A 19,979-nucleotide genomic window follows, 5' to 3' on the forward strand; every position below is an offset into this window, starting at 1 on the left:
TAATAATGCAGATTTACAACTTTACATCCAATCTTTTTTTTTTCTATTCTACTTTGTATATGGAAATACTCATGTTATTTGGTGGTGGTTCAGTTTATGATAAAAAAAATTTTTTTAGGAAGCTTATTCAAGCTCCATGTTATAAATGGTAAATTTCTAAAAATCAGTGTTTCTTTTGATAATAAATTTGTTAAGACAAGACAAGGGAGGATCTTGGGCTTATAATTTCCATTTAGAGCAGTGATTCAAGATAATAATTAAGTCAGGGTATTTTAAAATACTTAAAATCTGTCAAATTTCTATGCAAGTTAAAAATAAGTAAGTGGCAACTGTTTGAGAATTCCTTCTCCTTCCCTCAATTCTAATGATAAATCATCTAATTTTTCATATTAATTCAGATGATCCCTGCATAATTATATTTCTCTCTCTGCTTTTAAGATGTAGGGAATAGAATAGACAAAATGAGAATCCTAGAGATTTTTTTTAATGCTCAAAATTTAATATTTGAAATTCTTAATTAGGTCTAAAGACAAAAAATATTAACCATGTTACCTACTATTAACCTACTAAGTCCTTAGGCTTTCATTTACCTGCTGCATTTAATTTCTTTCTTTGTTCATCAACTACAGTTTTTGAGGCTCTAAATAGCTGATATTCTATATCTATATATCTATAAATCTACATATAAATTTATGCCTTTTCTTTCTACTTACTTTTGCTGTGAAATGCTATGCCATACATTTCTCTTTGTGGATGGGCCATCAAGGGTTTCTTTTATCTTTTTTTAAATTTTTGATTTTTGAATAATTTCATGCAAATATTGGTATCATAATAACAATTTTAACTAAAATATTGCTTTCATTATAAGACATAAGAAAATAGAATTATCTACACAAGAATTTCAGGAAGATTTTTTTTTAATCACAACTGTAGATTTTTAAGGTTACTTTTATTTTTTATTTTTATTTTTGTGTGTGTGTGTGTGTTAAGGTTACTTTTAAAGTCCAATCCAGTTTAAAAAAAACTTTCTCAGTGGAAGCATCAGTAAAACAAAAATAAAAACAAAACAACCCATGTCAACAACTTGATGAATGAAACTTATTGAAGCTGGAGGGATAAGGATATATAATTAATCATAGTACCTTTTCTGTTTTCTTCTTATAAGATGTAATGATACCTATATTTTAAAATTCACTTGCTTTCTTCTAGCCACCCCAAGACCAAAACTCATCTCAACTCAAATAAATGCTTTCAAAATGAGATACAATTTAATTAGCAATAATTATTTTTCCAAGAAAATAAAGGTCCAGAAGATCCTTACATAATTACATTTTCCCTTCTTCTCTTCATTCTTTCCATGAAAGCCATAAGCAACAAAAGCCTGTTAAACAAATGAGTAAATGTGTGCAAAGCACTCTGAAAATCATAAAGTAATAAAGAAAGTCACTGATAATTATTACTATGGTTCCTCAATTGCATTAATTTGACAGCAGAAGAAAAAAAATTAAGGGAATAGATGATTATTTCTCAGTAGTTGTGAACTTGGAGCTGTGTTCTGTGTACAACAAAAATGCACAAAAATCATAACCAATATACATGTGTTGTAAATAAAATAGTAATTATATTTACATTAGGAACAATTGGGGGGTGGATTCAAATTCTCAAATTAGTTTTGTTCTATAAGTATTTTAAATAGAGCTTTAACATTTTGAATGCATTAAAATATTTAGCCCAGTGCACAGGGCAAGTTTCCAACACTATTCATAGTAGCTCTTGAAATTCCTATCTTTTCAATACCATTGAAATATAAGCAACAGTTCAGGTCTGTTGGGGAAGTCCTTTTCAGAAGCACACATTCCGTTTATCAATACAAGATAAGATATATGAACTGGTTTTTGACAAAATCATATACATTCAGCTTGAATTAGTTGGATTTCATATCTTTGGTCTTAGCCCTTGGTGACTTCTCCCACTTTAGATGAAAGTACCACCTATCGGAGCACAGGTAACTGAGACGATGAATACTAAGAATCTGCCCTTTTGAAATTTTTGATCTGTTCTGCCAGTTTCTTAGATATGATTTTCTACCTTTTTATACACTTAGTGCAAAAATAACCCCCACCAAATCCATGAATTGTCCTTTTAAATATTACTGAAAAGTGAGTCTCCATTCCTCCAGAGGAGCCACTATGCAATTTAGTTATCCCCAGCAAAAACGGTTTGCCTTTCTATTTCTACCAATTTCACTTTAAGCATTTTTTATTTTTCGGTTGCTGATGAGGCAGTGGGAAATGGCTAAGTTCATTAAAGTAAGAGTTTTCCCATTCTAGAGAATTTAACCCCTTCCCACCAACACCCCTCCCCTCCCTAAATAGACTCATTTAAACTTCACAATCTGTCATTTTTGAATGAGAGGACAATGTAACCTATGAAATACAATTCTGCTTTGCCTCCATTATTCTGGTAGATGGCACGGCTTTTTTTTTTTTTAGGTCAATCTAGGTTGCCTCTTGTTATGTTGGAGAGGCCTCCTCCTCAATGTTAATAAGGCCAGCATGCAGGATAATGCATGCCGACCTCGCGAAAGGCAAATCAGGGACCACACAATTAAACATCTTGAATTGGGGACAAAGACACCATGTAATCCAGCCACTGCTGAAGACGACATTTTTGTCCTTTCACTTTGTACAAAGTCATTCAGATTTGTTCCCACAAGAGTCTACAACATTAAAAAAAATTCAACAAGATCAGTGAAATAAAATTAGCCATTTTCAGGGAAAGTTTTGCTCACCCCACTTCCTGAAAAAATGAAGTACCTTCAGCATTAAATATAAATATTATTTTAAATAAATTTGCTATAATTATTTTTGTAGTTTGAGAAACCATTGTCAAACTCCATCTATTTATGACAGAAATCTAATGTGTTCAGTGGCATTTTACAACTCACCAATTAAAACGATGAGCAATGAATATATATAATTTATATCATCTAGAGCCTTAGCTGTGGCACAGCCTTATAGTCTTTCCAGTTAATTTTGTTTTCAGAGTATAAATAAAGTTCTAAAATAATTTTTATTTCGAATTTAAAATTTCTTTAATATTTGAATACACTAAGCTCCCCCCTCCCCAGCTTCGGATCACATAAGACTAAAAATGAATAATTCTGTGTCACTAATTAAGGATGCTACCTTAGCCAGGATTTTGGTATTTTTAAAATCACTTATTTACTCCCCGGATACAAGGTCTTGTTAGAGAGCAGTTGATAATTGTTAAATAATGACAATTTTTTTTTCTTCATTATGTCTGAGTGACTATGTGAGACACTTAAAATGTGTTAATCTGTTCCTCCACCTTTCCTTAAATTAAAGCACTTAGAGGTTTTACCGATGCATTTTTAATGTGTCAACCAGTGTGTCAGGTTTAACTATGCCCTGCAGACTTAGAGCTGAAAGTGCTCTTTGGTTAAAATTAACAATATCCTTGCCAAAAGCTTTATTAAAAATTGCTTCATTCAGCTAAGGACTAAAAAGTGGTGTTATAGTTCATTAAATGATGCTAAGTAATTATAATAAAATCATTATAATAGAGATGTATTACTTCAAAAAAGATATGTAACAGAATATAGCAATTAGATACATTCATACTGATTTACCGTATAATCGGCAAAGAATGAACTTTCTTCAAGAAGTCACAATGAAGTGTTATCATTGATAATAGAAGAACAAGGTGGACAAGTTAACATTAATGAAAGTGCAATTTTTCATCTGATTGAATTCAGATTAGTTTGTTATCCTACTTTCTCTTAAATAAAACCCCAAACCTTTGAAAGCAAAACCATTATCTCTGACACCTTAATATAGCCAATCAGTTTTCCTTCCACATAATTTATTTGCACAATACTTATATTATTCTCTTTTGGTCTTGTTAGCCTTTTACATTGAATAATTTCACTTGGGAATTTTTTTAAACTGCCTTTAAGAATAAAATCTCTCAAAAATTCAATTATTATTATTTACCAGTTCAAATTAATTTTCTCTTATTATCATTATTCTGGCCAGCATAATGAAACCAGTGTTTGTAATTTCCTATTTTTGAGAAAATAATAGTTTCTTTTTTCTCTTGTTAATGTCTAAAAGTAGGAGATTCCATGTCTTTACAATAGAAAATATGATGTTAGAGTGTGAGAATGAAGATTTTTCTACTCACCTTTAATTGTTATTTTACTCAGTTAAAAGGATATCATCTTCTCCAGAAATAGCTGTCATACAATTCATAAATACTAGTCTGGAGAAGCATTAATAATACAACAAATATCTTGAATCAAGCATTTTTGCTTCTCAGAGATGCTTAGGTTCCTGCATATTTTTTCCTTGCTTCCCATTAAAGCTGGATGATGTTTGGTTTCAGTTAGATAACACATTTGCTTCAAATAACATATAAATCAATCTTGAACTGCAATTACTATTTCACTGTCTACAAGCTAGGTATTTATCCTTTTGATTTCAACAGTAAATACGACCTCACATTATGTGAGTGCCACAAGTAATAAGATTTCAATTGAGAAAACCTATTATTGGCAGTATGGCTGAAACAAAAATAAGGAAAGAAATCTCATCACTGAAAGTCAAGATGATGAAAATGATGAGCGGGTAGTTAAGTAATGGGAAATGCCAGGAAATGATTCATCCCATATAGAAGGGAGACAGGTATATTAAAAAAATAACAATGCCGATTTAGCTTTTCCTTGTGTGGGTATATCACTCTTGAAAGGTGCTGAGTAAAGGAAATGTGATTTTATACTACAGAAAACATATAACACCATTATATGGCTATATTTAAGTCTTTTCAACAAAGTTGAAGGCTGCAATAAGACATTGCAATCACAGGAAACAGCTCGAACACTGACTACAAGCCAAATACTGCCAGAAAAAGGGCAATCTCCTATCTTGTATACAACAAGATTCCAAAAAAAAGTAACTTGACCAGTGCTCTTCTTAGAGTCGACTTGACTTAAGAGCATAGCTAAAATAAACAAAGACCCAGAATTCAAAATGCTATCTCTGAGATATAGACCAGTATAGTATATTTTGTGTGTTTTTGTGTAGGGAGAAAGTAGGTACTCATAGCATAAGAAGAAGGAAGGATATGATAATAATAATATCTAGTATTTCTATTGAGTTTTAAGGTTTGCAGACTTTACTCATTTTATCCTCACAACAGTTGCCTCAGAACATAAGCTATTATTCTGCCCATTTTTATAGATGAGAAAAGATGCAGACAGAGCTTAAGTGACTTTCCCAGTACACAATCTATTCTGAGTTCTCTGAGTTCACATTTGAACATGAGCTTTCCTGACTCTTTAAAAATTGCAACAAACAAGATCAAATCACATCAGTTACCAAAAGGGTGCATTTCTTTACATCAATGATATCAAATGAAACTTCTTAAATCTAACCAACATACTAACATAGTTTACTTCTTCTTAGGTGTTTCTATATATGATGTAGAGAAAACCATCCACATTTGTGATTTATGTAACAATATTCTTTCCCACACAGATACATTGTTACTGAAGAGAATTTTAAGCAAAAAAAAAATTCAATGGAGGGGTTGTAAATTGAAGAAGGTGGAGAATTTGAATGAAAAATTGCTTCAAGTAGAGAAGGTGAAAGACTTGGTAGCATTGTGTCAGTTAGATTTAATGTAGCATATTGGAACTTTATGCCACCAAATTCCTAGTAAATTCCAAGAAATTAGTCGATTTTCTCACTGGAACAAATTCATCCCTGACCAGCTACAGAGAACTAAGTGGAGTCATTCCAAATCCACTGAAGTTGTACCCTCAAAGGTAAACTTTTGAGGCAAGTTATTCATAGGCTTGTGATGAGCTTAAAAGAGTTTTTAAGACAGCTTAGCTCTAGGAACTTTATTTAAATGACTTGGGAAGTCAGAGAAAGGTAAGAAAATTAGCTCCTACTTGGCTGTGGATTAATTTCTTCTCCCTTTCTTAAAGTAGCCTTGATAGTTCTGGATGAGTTTGAGTTTAAGTAAGGCACACTATAGGCAGCAAAGTGGTGCAGTGGATAAAGTACCTGACCCAGAGTTCAAATCTAGACTCAGCTACTTACTAGCTGAGTAACCTAAGGCAAGACATCTAACCTTGTTTGCCTCAGTTTCTTCATCTGTAAAATGGGTCAGATAAAGAAATGGTGAACCATGCCAATGTCTTTGCCAAGTAACCCCAAATGAGGCCACCAAGAGTCAGACACAACTAAAATAAAGGAACCACAAGGATACATAACCTGGCCATTTGAAGGTAGAGACCTGCCTACCTAAATGAAGACGGGCATCATAAATCATTATTTTTGTAGTACTGTATCACTCTGGATATATTTTCTGCTATGAGTAATATGTTTAGAACAAATAGTAAACTCTTTAATACTATTTAATAATTTAATACTAATTCTATATAAGCTTATATGCAACTTAAATAACGAGGAGATTGGCATTAGATTTAATTCACAGTAAAATAATGGTAAGAAAATTTTTGTGGATTGGTGAGAAGGTTGGAGATAGCATGGAAGATGATCTCACTTATATCACAAGTCCAGAATGAATATCAGCTAAAGGGAAGATAATTTAGCAAAAGGTGACATATTCCTCTCCCAATATAGTTTTTTAATTTCTTTCCTGAAAATACAACATTTCTGTACACAGAAACAGACTCTGATCCTAAAATAATACTCTTCTGCATCTCAGATCCTTCTCCCAGGAGTAAAATTATACTTCAAAGCATACATTTTTACTTACTAGAAAGACCATCTCAATACCCATTTGCAACTCTGTTACTGTTAACACATATTTTTTCACTTGAATCTTGACATTCAACTAGTGATTGCATTTAATTTTTATTTCATCAAGCTAACCCACAAATAAACCATTGCTCATGATATGGAGGTTAGTGTTTATGTATGTGTCTCTATATATCACAAATATACATATGTATATATGCATACACATTGCCAATCCCAACATACTGAATATATGCTATGGCTCATATACTTACATATACATAAATATTTATTATATATACATACTTAAGCATATATATGTATGTATACACACACATTCCTTATCATTTGTAACTTATAGTCCACCCCTTACTTTCTTCATTGAACCATATTCCTCAACATGTTGCTATAAATATACCTGATTTGTATTTAGGTAAAGAAACAGCAACAAAGATCAGACTGACCATTAAGTACATAATGCATCTGTTGAATGGGATTCATTTCTGGTAGAAATGAAGGTTGGAGTTGGAAGGAGCCTAAGAAACCGTTGAACCCCCCTCCGCCTGCCGCCTTAATTTTACAGGGGAGGAAACTGAGGCCCTGGGAAGTAAAGCTACTTGCCTAAGGTTACATAAATGGCAAACATCAGAAGCAGCATTTGAATCCAGAGTCAGTGCTTTTTGTACTTTACTTGAATGCTTCTTCATTTCTCAATGATTAGAAAGATGGTACTCAATGGGCAGTTAGGTGGTGCAGTAGAGTGTTGGGTTTGGAGTCAAGAAGACCCAGCATCAGACAACTGTGACCCTGGACAAAAAAGTCACTTAACTTGGTTGCTTCAATTTCCTCTTCTATAAAATGATGTGGAGAAGGAAATGGTAAACTATCAAGTATTTTTGCCAAGAAAATCCCAAATGGGATCTCCAAGAGTTGGGCATGATTAAAATGACTAAATACATGTGATTATTTAGAAATAGATTCTATCAGTCATATTTCTTCAGTCCAAATGAACATCTTCTCTGGGTTTAAACTAACTCTAGTCCAGGAGAGTAATATTTTAATTCATTTAAACAAATATTTAGTGAGTATCTACTATATTCAGGGGACCATAAGTGGTCCAGGGAATATAAAGTTAAAATAATATCAGTCCTTTAGGAACTTATAGTCTATTTGTAAAAATTAATATGCAAAAAAGCAAGAATATTAATATATTTATTCAGAGGAGGGCAGCTATGGTATGGATAGAAAGCTGGTTTTCATGTTCTGCCTCTGAACTGTATTTACTAAATATTGCAATGTCCTTACAATGATGAAATAATTGATTAATTCCAGTCTATTATATGTTTGGTAGTAATATTAGATAATAAGGACAAAGTAAAAATAATTCCTTGTCATTTCCAACCTGTGACCTCTAGTAGTAATATGTCAACCAAAGAAATCTTGTTCAGTCATTTTTTGTTCATGTCTGACCTTGGAGACCCTATTTGGGGTTTTCTTGGCAAAGATATTGGAATGATTCTCCATTTCCTTCTCCAGTTTTATTTTACAAATGGGGAAACCGAGGCAACCAGAGTTAAGTGACTTATCCAACATCCCCCAATTAGTAAAACGTCTGAGGCCAGATTTAAACTCAAGTCTTCGTGACTCCAGGCACTTTATCTACTACACCACCTAGCTGCCTGTAAAGAAATCTAGATTATGGAACAAAAACCTGGCTTAGAAATTTCTATCATGTCTTAAGAGCTACAGGTTGTCCCCAAAATGTTAATCCAATTATAAGGTATTGAAACTTAACAATTTAAGCTTTATAACGGAAACATTACCTTTGAACACAGCAGAGATGATGTACCACATACATAGACACTCACATGTATATACTGTAATGTTTGAAATTCTTAAAAGGCAATATTTCTTAATTTTGAATTAATTTATCAGTTGATTGCTTAAGGCATCTTAATCTGGTACACGGACTCTCCACAATTCAAAAAAGGATTCCTCCTCTGCCACCAGGGATATATATATATATATATTTATATATATATATATACATACATACATACATACACATATATATATATCTCCAGACTATATATATATATATGTATATATATATGTATATATATATCTCCAGATTATATATATAAAATCTACCTCCCTGTTGAACTGGGTCATTCACTCCCTCCTCCTGGACATCCTAAGGCATGTTTGATCTATAAATAACCATTGAGGAGATAGATTTAGAGACTTTAGCTCCTCCTTTATTAATTCATCCCAAGAAGGCTGGGTCCTTGTCGGGACCTGGAAGAAGCCAAAGTTCAACATGGCTGATAAGTTCACCTTAATTGGGGTTCACCAAGGCTGGTCAGTGCTGCCCCCTCAATCCTGTTATCAAAAAGATCCCAAATGCAGTTTGATAGACTGGGGGAGAAACTGGGTACAGCCTCAGTTTAGAATCAGAGGGATGAGGGTGGTTGAGGGAAAATTATGTGACAAATATTCAATGCTAATTTTCTACATTACAAAGATATATACATAGATGCATCCCTTATCTCTGTGATTCCCTTTATAGGGAGAGATTCTAGGGGGTAGGAGAAGATCACTACCACTGGTGTTACCAACATGGTGTGAAGTATTTTTTAAAAGCTGGAGATTACCGGAAGCTGTGGTGAGGAGCGAGAATGTTCCAAAAATGGAAGATAATTTGGGTAAAGGCACAAAGGTGGGAGATTGTTCACCTTGAACTAGAATGTAAAGCTCCTGAAGCAAAGTCGTGTGAAATCTGACTGGAAAGATAGGTTGAAGCTTAATTGTAAAAGGACATTAAAAGCAAAGAGAGGATTTTGTATTTTATACTGGAGGCAAAAAGAAGCCAGAATTATGGTTGGACCCATACTTGAAGAAAAATTTTTAGCTGTTTGGAGAATAAAGAGATTGGCATAAGGGAGATCAGGTAGGAGGTGACTGTAATACTCCAGGTAAGAGATGATAAAGCCTGAATGAGGTTAGAGAATTAAAAAAAATAATTAAAAATGAGATCATCTAAACATTTCTATAGTCCTTATTTAGTGTCTTCTCCAAAATTATGCTTAATCCATTTCTTTTAAAAATATAAAATATATCTCCAAAACTCATTTCTTTGTTTTGTGCCTGATGACAATGTTTATTAAATCTATTGCCATGAGACTTCCACTAATTTTGAAACCTTTCCTAATGCTCTTGCACTCATTTTCTATTCCCTATTCAGAAAAATTACCAATAACTACATGTAATATAGAACCTTCAATTTAGTTTGCTACAAAATCTGTTTTAGATGCCCCATCAGTCCGAGTCTATGTTAAACTATAAAGACCCTCTTTCTGTATGGCACTTGATAGCCTTTCAGGGAAATTATGGGTGTCTGTTATATCTGATTAGATAGTAATGGAAAGTAATGTACAAGTTTCCCTGCTAGTGTATTGAAAAACCTGTTGTTTCTATGGGGAAGAAGGTTTTTCTGGAAGAGACACTCCAGAGCAGGAGTTTTTAGCCTTTTTTGTGTCATGCACCCTAGCATATAGGTGAAGCTTACAGTTCTCACATAGAATAATATTTTTAAAGGCATAAAAGAAATCACTTATATTGAATTATCAAAAATATTTTTATAAATTAGGTCATGGAATCAATGTTATGAACCCCTGCTTGATAAAAGTGTGAGCAATATAAGTCATAGGCAAGACTCTGCCCAATACGTTCCTCACTTCATTTTAGAGGTAAGATTACTCTCATGTATATACTTGAGGCATGATAGAATTTTCAAGCCATGTTCTTCTTGCATTAGCCTCCATTTTTTTTTTTGGTGAACATAATACTTCATGTCTCAGTTTGGAAATAAGTATGAATTATTTTTTTCTGTCATCATTCCATTTTACCATTAAATCTTATTTAGTAAAGAAAAAAGGTATTTTTGTACCAGGAATACAAAAATGTGTAGTGTATACAGCAAGAATCCAAATATACATTAATTGCACATACCAGATCCTAGACCTTCATTGGCAAAGTAGAGAAAAATATCTGACAGAATATAGAGATACGCTATTCGTATGAAAACATCTTGAATGATTTACAAGCAACAGAGATATCAACTGTTCATTTTAAATGAAAACAAGCAAATATTTTTATTACATACCTTGACTTGGCTTATCATTGGTCATTTAAAATAGTTTTGAAAATTTCACACAATATGCTTAATAAGAATTGTCATCTCTCAATTATCTTTCTTTTTGAGGGGCATCTACTAAAACAAAGTATTAAAAACTAAAATGTCATTTTATTGTCAAATGGAATATCATATTCTGCTCTGAATTGTCTGAAAAAAAACAGAGTTCTAACTATGAGAATCATATTTTTACTGAAGTATAATATAATCCAGGGTGTCCCAAAAGTCTGAGTGCAGTTGATGGCATTCAAATTTTTGGGACACCTTGCATTATATACAGAGAGGAAAAAAGCCCTCTCACATGCAGTTGTTAAAATGAGCAACTTTTGAATGAATACAGTTTTACTATATAGTGTTGAAATGTAATTATAAAGAGGAACATAATATAAATAGAAGAATTTTTCATCTCCCAGAATAACCCTTAACTTTCATCTCTATGAACTAAGAAACTGAAATCCTTGATGAGAGTTAATAAATGCCTAATCAGAAAAATGGAGAAAATATAAACTTCTAAGTGTAATCAAATACCCATAATGGCATTTTGTTCCAAATATTTCTATTATGAAATATATAGAAATTATAAGCATTTATTAGAAAGACAAATCAACTTTTAAAAGGCATCTTTGATCGTCTTTGCAGAACAAATTATCTTGGGATTTGTCTTACAAGAAAAAGCATACTTAAGGAAAGGATTTACAATTATATCATGAACCTTTAAAAATATAACCTTACCCATAAACCTTACAAATATTTTCTTTTTTATCATTTAAAAAATTGCACAGTAAAAACAAAAGAAGAAAATGTGATTGAATTAGATAGGGGAAAAAAGCTTGTCATGTACCAGGGTCTAAAAAACTCCCATGATCCTTTAAAATGAGTACTGACTCTTTAGAAGAAATATGAGCAAATAATACTTAAAAAACAAAATCCCTTTGCTATTGTTTCATGACCAATTTGCATGATAGTTAAGTTTCTGCATGGTAGTCATCCACACAGAACAAAAAAGCTGACACTTGAATAGTGGCACTACCACTGAAATAATTAATTACTTAGTTAAGGTTTCAAAAATGGAGTCAAGAATAAAATAGCTATTGGACTCAGGCTGTACTCTCATCTCTAATGGTCCTTTTATTTATTTATTTATTTATTAACTTATTTATTTATTTATTTATTTTTCTTCTGAAGAGAGAAGCAGAAGCACCTGGAAAATTCTACTCACCATAGGAGAATGTGCTCATGTACTAAAGAGATGGTAGGGTGGCAGGGCCCAGTTTGGAACAATTCAATCTATTTTCCAAAGTAGAAATGCAATAAAATTGAACAAAGAAAAAATCCTTTCTTTATTGGCACTGTCCTGTGGGATCATCACTTGGCTTCTAATCAGTTGCAGTGACAAAGAGATTTTCTAGACCCTGTTGTGTGACAGAAACCAAATGCTCAGGATGATGTGGAGAAGTTAGTGAAAGCAAAGCAGATCCCCCTCCGAGATATTGGCGGGGTTCACTCACTAGAGTGGTTTCTCTTTTTAAAAATGCTTCATATAGTTGGATTAAAATGTATGAGGGGGGAAAGGTTGGAGTTTGTTGTGATTTTTTTTTGATAGTGATGAAATCCTATGGTAGAGTTTGCAGGGTTATGAGAGCGATTTAGTAAAATAGCTGACAGTTCTTTTCAGAAAGAAATGCTGAAAGACCACATGCTAAGAATTACCTTACTTGATCTTTTCCAACTCTTCCTCATTAGCATGGTCTGTAAATGAAATAAAGCAATTTAATTACCTTTATACTCAATTACACAATAGGGCAGCTACCTGTCTTAGAGGACCCTCCACCTTTTTTCTAAGCTCTCCAACAACAAGCATTTGCCAACAACAACTATACAAGACAAAAATAAAAAGAATAACAACAAAATACAACTAGAAGCACTTTTCACACTCAAGCAGTCTATCTGGTGAGAGCTTGGGTAGGTTATTCTTTTATCGAAAGAAAGCCAGACATTCAATTGGAAACAGGACAGCAGGTCTCATTTCTCAGAAATAATTTTGAGCTAAAAAGTCATGAATTTTTAAAAGTATATCTTCTCTAAGATCAACCAACACACAAAGCAATGACATTTCTTTCTACTAATAGAAGCATCATTAATATTCACATGCTATAGTGTCTCTGTAAAAGTGAGATGAACCCAGACTTCTTCAAAGGTCCTTCAAAATTGCAAATTTCCACTCCACTGCTCCTTCTCTAAGCCCAACTCAATAATAGTAGACCTTTATCTACCTATGTGCTAGCAAAAGTTTCCTTAAATAATAGACCACAGTTTGGTTACTAGGGATATCTATTAATTTTGCCTATATTGTTACTTTTACCACCACCACCATCACCACCACCACCACTTCCACTATTAGCTGTTGCTGCTGCTACCTGCTGTTTTATGAAAACTTTTGTTTCTAAACAGTATTGGAAGCTTGGAGGGAGGAGATCTCTAACCAAAAAATGTAAGTCAGGAAAATGGCCCTGGATTTGTATAAGTCATACTGAGTGTCTCAAAATTGTCTGACTGTTGCCCAACTGGTAATTGTAAAGACCAAAGACAAGGATTTTCCTCCTTCCAATGAATTTCAGAAAAGCCTTAATGATAAATTGAAGGATTTAATTTTCACACAATGGATCCTCCATATCCTATCTTTAATGTATTTTAATTTATATCGACAAGTTATACAAAGGAAGTATTTCAAGACAAATAAAACATTATTTCTGGAAGTATTTGCCATATTCAGGCAAGAGTGAAAAGTCAAGGAAATATAATACAACCAAGACAGAGAACCATTTGGTAAACAGAACATAAGAAAGAGATGGTCTGTTTTAAAGTCAATACACCAGGGTTTAATTACAAAAGTACCAAGAGCTGTTTCCTCTTATGTGGGTCTATGCCAAGGTTTCATTATATATACATTTGTAATCTTAAACTTTTAGAAGTTTTAGTGAAATTTATTAGATTTTATATGCCTAGATAGTGTCCATATATATGTTATTACTGTCATTATTAACATACTAAAACTAAAAAAAATAATTTCCCTAAGGGTACAAAATGTTGAAAAATGTTTTGAAATGAATTCAGAAAACATACATATACATGCATGCAATGTACATATTCTTCCCTCCAAAAGTGTACATACAGATAAATATAAACACATATATATGTGTATATACATATATACACATGCATGTCTAAGGCAGTATGGAAAGTAGATAAAGCACTGGCTTTGAAGTCAGAAAGACTTGTAGTAGAATCCCATTTCAGACACTTACTAGTTGTGTAACCCTGGGTAAGTAATTCAAAATCTTTCAGCCTCAGTTTCCTCATCTGTAAAATGAAGATGACAATATCTGTAATATTTATACATCTTGTCATCTGCCTTCCCTGTTCCACTTTCCTCATATTGAATAGCATTTTTCTACAAAAACTTTGAGGAAATTAATTTATTCAGCTTTGGGTCTCCTTCCTTGAAAATGAGTTTTCCTTATTGGAGAAAGAGTACAAATTTAGCTAATTTACACTATCTGGACATTCCAGAACATTCTTTATAACCATCTACTGCAGACATTCTTTGGATATTTCCTGTTGATTCCTTACTCTTTTTTTCATTCATCTTATCAGAGATGGTTATGATGAACAAATTAGATATTTAAAGTGCTTTGCAAAACTTAAAGCATTATAAAAAGGTCAGCTATTATTAAGTATAATATTCATGATATATTATATCCCTATTAACTGGTTACTTCCTTACTGTATTCAAATGTGTATGTATTCAAATATTCAAATATGTATTCAAATACCTCACCTATTCTTAAAGGACTAGAACCTACCATTCCTTCATATTCTCTTTTTTTTTTCAATCAAATTCCTAGGAAAACCTATGTATACTTCTTGCATCTACACTTCCCTCTAATTCATTAACCCTTTACAATATGGCTTCTGACCTCATCACTCAAGTGGAACTGCCTTCTCCAAAATTACCAATTAGCCAAATGGACAGAAAACCAAATGGCCAAATCTGGTGGTCTTTTCTCAGTTCCCACACTTCTTGACCTCTGTTTGCATTTGATACTGTTGACCATTTTCTGTTCCTGAACTGAATATTCTACACTTATTGCTGAGTTTTGATGAAGCTACCCTCTCTTGATTTTCCTCCTACTTTAGATAAGTCCTTCACAGTTTCATTTTTTTTTTCTACCTCCATAATAACACTTGCATCCAAATACTTCTTTCTGCTCATACAACCACCAGCTTTTTTTAGGCTGTCATCAATCATCTTCTGAACTACTGAAAGGGCTTTCTAAATCAGTTTCTCATTCCAATTCATCCCCAAATGGCTGCCAAAGTGATTTTCCTTAAGTTCCAAGATGACACTTACCTAACTTAATAAACTCCAGTGGCTACCTAGTGCTGCTAGCTGAAACATAGGTTTCTCTGTTTTTTTAAAGCCCTTCACAACCTGGCCCCAATCTACATTCCTAATTTCATTCTACATCACTGCATTTCCCATGTATGTGGTTTGAGTCAACCAGTCTTCTCTCTGTTCCTCCCATACTAGACTATCATCTCCTTTCTCTGTATCTTTGTACTGGCCTTCTTCCATGACTCAAATACACTCCTTCCTCACCTCTGCTTCACAGAATTACTCAAGGCACAATTCAAAAGCCAGCTTCTTTATGAGGCCTTTTATGATTCCCTTAAATGACTCTGTTGCTTCTCACTAATTATCTTGTAATTTTTCCATATGTATTTATTCTGTCTACATATAGAGGAGCTTATTTTTTTTCCCACCAATGTAGTGTGCACTGCCTGAGAGCACAGACTGTTTCATTTTTTTTTTGTCTGTATATTTTCAGCCTCTATTACAGTGCCTGGTGAATAATAGGTACTTAATATATGCTTACCAATTGGCTGATTGATGTAAACATATATACAATATATGTACATAAACATATTATACATTTTACATTTTTATTGATTGTAAAGGAAACTTTTTTCACACATTAATCAGTTCTAAAATGTGTCCTGGAATGATGATATTTGACTACCAAAGGTAGGAAATCCAAATTTTTATAGTGAATTTTCTTCAGTGAAGGAGCATTAAGCTGTAGCTTGTGTCTTTGAAAGTGATTTTGAGCATTCTGTTTTTATATCTGTCTGTTAGCAGGATTCAGGGATGGCTGTGCAGTGTGAGAAAGGCACATCCTGTAGGAGTTCTTCAAGCTAAATAAGACCTGTATCTAAAAAGTGCGCCCTCCTTTTTTTTTTCTCCATAAGTATTATTTCATTTCTAAAAACATATGAGTGTATTTTGGCTTGCATTGTTAACATCAAAAGCTGTTGTAATATAAATTTAAATCTTTCATACTAATGATTAGTAGCTCAGATTTCCTCAAAGACACTAAGAGGAAATAAACAGTATGAAATATGGCCTGTGATAGATGAGCTAAGGGGAATGATTGCATTTGTAAAAGATTCCACAACCCAAATCCATTCTTCACTTTCACTCTTTATTTCAGTGATGTTTTCCTTTAGGCAATTACACTGCTATCACAGATTATGTTAAACATCACAGAGTTACTACTGAAGAAAGAACACATGCTTTGGAAAGTATTTACAAATCAAATTTTTGAATAGTTTGTTTTCTGAAATGACAGAAACATGCTGAGTAGCATGTTGAAAATAAACTAAATCAGAGAAAAGTCCTGTTTTAAAATGTATTTAATGAGTACATTAAGGAGCAATTCATATATTTCCCAGGATTCTGCATCTTTTGATGCCAGCTAAGCAATTTTGCATTTCTAGAGTATCTAAGAAAGCATGCAACACAAATGAACTCACTTTTATTTCATAAAGACTCCAATGATGAAATCTGTTCATTGAAATCTGCTAGGAAGAGAGTCAGAGAGAACTCATGCATGCACAATAAGACAAAAATGTCAAACAACAGGATATACTTTTATATAGAATACAGGCTATAGTTCTAAAAAAAGTTTCATGCAATGAGAAGGGAAACAAGATATATGTCATGAAACTTGATAGCATGCTCTAGACAAAATTTAACTCATAGACACAGCAGTGAAAGTTAGGGTGGGGTTGAGGAATCCAGACAATTTAATTTATACACTTTTTCTTTTTAAAGACTCAATTGTGTTTTCAACTCAATCCTGTTTAAAACGCCATACCTATGCATTATTTTTGCCTTTACAGATACTAAATTTTGGGGTGTTTATTGAAAATTGTATTTTGAAGTCTAGAAAAGTATGTAATAAGTTGTTAGATTTCAAAAGTCCTTTTATTTTACTGATTTCCTCAAATGCCAGTTCATACAAAGAGAAAATATCCAAAGAATATTTCTCATGTAAATACATCACCAATACAACTAATTTTAACATTGAAATCCATAATATTTCTTTATTGCTTTATTATAGTAACTGCACTGTACTTCCAGTCAGTCTGTTGCTTTTCACTCATAATTTTCTTTAATTGAAGTGTTTAATAGAAAATTCCATTATTGGTTATTCATACTTATCCATTATTTCCTCTATTTTTAATATCTCAGTGCATCACATATCTATGATGTCACTGTGCAAGCCAGATTGAAATTCCTTTATAATTTAGTGGAAAGAGTTGCCCGAGGCTCAGATAAATTAAGTGATTTCCTCATGGTCACATAGCCTCATGTATGATTCCAAGATTTGAACCTAGGTTTTCCAGACTCCAGATTAAAAACTCTATGCCATTCTGTCTCTTTTTTAATACATGTAAAATAAGAAAGATTTAAAAATGGATACAAAAGTAAATACATATTTCTGGTAGTGCTCATGTTCAGTATTCACAGAAAGACCACAATGAAAATAATTGTAATGTATAAGAGGATGAGAAGATAGAGAAATTCTATCAAGAACTTGAAAAATTTTCCGAATTAAACCAACATACACTTTAGTATTTGATGAGTTCAACAATGGGCATGTTAAAATGATATTTTTAAGAATGAGCTGTTATATATCTTAAGATATTGGGGAATTTAAAGGCTTACAGGAGATGAGGAAATTTTTATTCCAATATATAATAAGTACTTATCTTGATTAGTATATATCTTTAAGAAAAGAGTTGAGATGTACTAGACACAAAAAAGAAAAAGATGTTTTAAGAAGAGAGATAATAACTGATTATTGATGAGGCAACCATTTCTAAATCAGTCATCTGTTTATATTACCAACTTATTAGAGCAAAAAGCAAAATCAATATCAAACTAGAAAAAGAATTAAAATAGGAAGAAGCTGAATACTACTGAGGCAACTCCCCCTGCCCTATTTCTTTGTTTGTTTGTTTGTTTATTTATTTATTTTTAAAACCCTTACCTTCCATCTTGGAATCAATATTGGTTCCAAAGCAAATGAGTAGTAAGGGTTAGGCAATGGGGGTTAAGTAACTTGCCCAGGGTCACACAACTGGGAAGTATCTGAGGCCAGATTTGAACCTAGAACCTCTCATCTCTATGCTTGGCTCTCAATCCACTAAGCTACCCAGCTGCCCCCCCACGCTGAACTATTTAAATAAATGGTTGATACTGAAAAATGAAATGGATAAAAGTATAGTGTTTACTTAATACAAAATATTGCCATTTATACATTCGAAGAGACAAAAAAGAGCCTAGGAATTGCTTCAACCAAAAAATACTCATTCTTGTGAAGTAGAGATATATGGCAGCTGGGGTAATATCCATTTAGAATATAAACTTATTCATCTAATTGAGAGGATATTCAATCATCAACCTACATACCTAAAATAATGATTGACTAATGACAAATTCTAAGGACAAATTTCTCATTTCTCCCTAATTTCATGAGAATGATCTGTGAATCAAAAGTATGAGAATAAAAATTGTCAGGTTTTAAAAAATTATACTATATATTACATATAGTATATATATAGACCATATGTTTACAATGCTAAAAATGACTGAAATTTTTAGAGATTGGATTCTACTGTGCTTATTATTTGTTGACTATATTAAAAATAATTTTCTTCAGCAGAGGAAAATGTCATCCTAAAAACTCTCTTCCATCAGCCTTTCATTCATTCACAAATGAAAACATTCATTCACAAAATCATAAAATAGTCTTTGAAAGATATAACAATAGTTAGCTTTTGACCCTCTAATTATTAATATCAAATTAGGTAAAAAATAGGAAATCATGTACTTATCAAAGGTTTCCATCATTTTCATGGAAGGTATATAATTTAAAGTTCCAATTTAGAGATAGATTCTCTATTGATTGTGAACTCCTCTAGATGTTCCTATTTAAAGGTAAGAATGTGATGAATTCATCAAGCCTCAGAATCTTGCAGAATGTCCTTATGGGAAAACTCATAGGTGAAGAATGTTTACTGTCCAGATCATGATATATATAGTTGGATGGACAACTCATAAAGTTTGTTCACCAATACAATGGTTTTCCTTGGGGACAAGGGAAAGGTTCATGGGCATAAGCATGTCACAACACCGATTACTTCTAAAGAATTTCATATGAGAAGGGGAGCTGTGTGACCAGAAAAGGAAAGAGAACTTGAGCATGCATGAAGAATTATTTCTGCAGCCTGTGTGCTCCATTGATGTCCATGTAATGTCAGAAATCTAAAGGAAGTCTCCAGCACAATGACTGTGCTACTACACTTGTGTGATGGCTTCATCTCATATTTTCCCACTATTCTGGTGCCTTCTTTAAGAAAATGATCAATAAACACTTCCATCCTCTACCTCTATCTCCTACTCTCTCTTCCCTTAAAACTAATTTTCTTTATGGTCTTTGCCTTACAGACTGCTTTAGGTAAGGAGTCATAAGGAACTAAAAGAAAGTGGTCAGAATGATCACCACCCAGAAGCAAAAGATTGAAACATCAACAATCATTCCTCATAGAGGAATTCCATCTCACTCCACTGTCCATCTATAGCT

The 19,979-nt window shown here is 32.8% G+C and overlaps 1 protein-coding gene across 11 annotated transcripts in view; it reads right to left on the reverse strand.

Annotated features, from left to right (window-relative positions):
• Positions 1 to 19,979, reverse strand: part of MCTP1 (multiple C2 and transmembrane domain containing 1) — a 774,261-nt gene that overhangs the window by 305,181 nt on the left and 449,101 nt on the right. For 7 of the 11 annotated variants that reach the window (XM_056820812.1, XM_056820809.1, XM_056820807.1 and 4 more), the window contains exon 6: positions 12,697 to 12,735. The exons of the other annotated variants lie outside the window; for them this stretch is intronic. In XM_056820812.1, coding sequence (XP_056676790.1) covers positions 12,697 to 12,735 — 39 coding nt within the window. The remainder of the gene's footprint in view (positions 1 to 12,696; positions 12,736 to 19,979) is intronic. 11 annotated transcript variants of the gene reach the window in all.

The sequence above is a fragment of the Monodelphis domestica genome, chromosome 3 (assembly GCF_027887165.1).
Source record: "Monodelphis domestica isolate mMonDom1 chromosome 3, mMonDom1.pri, whole genome shotgun sequence".
In the NCBI taxonomy this organism is placed as follows: domain Eukaryota; kingdom Metazoa; phylum Chordata; class Mammalia; order Didelphimorphia; family Didelphidae; genus Monodelphis; species Monodelphis domestica.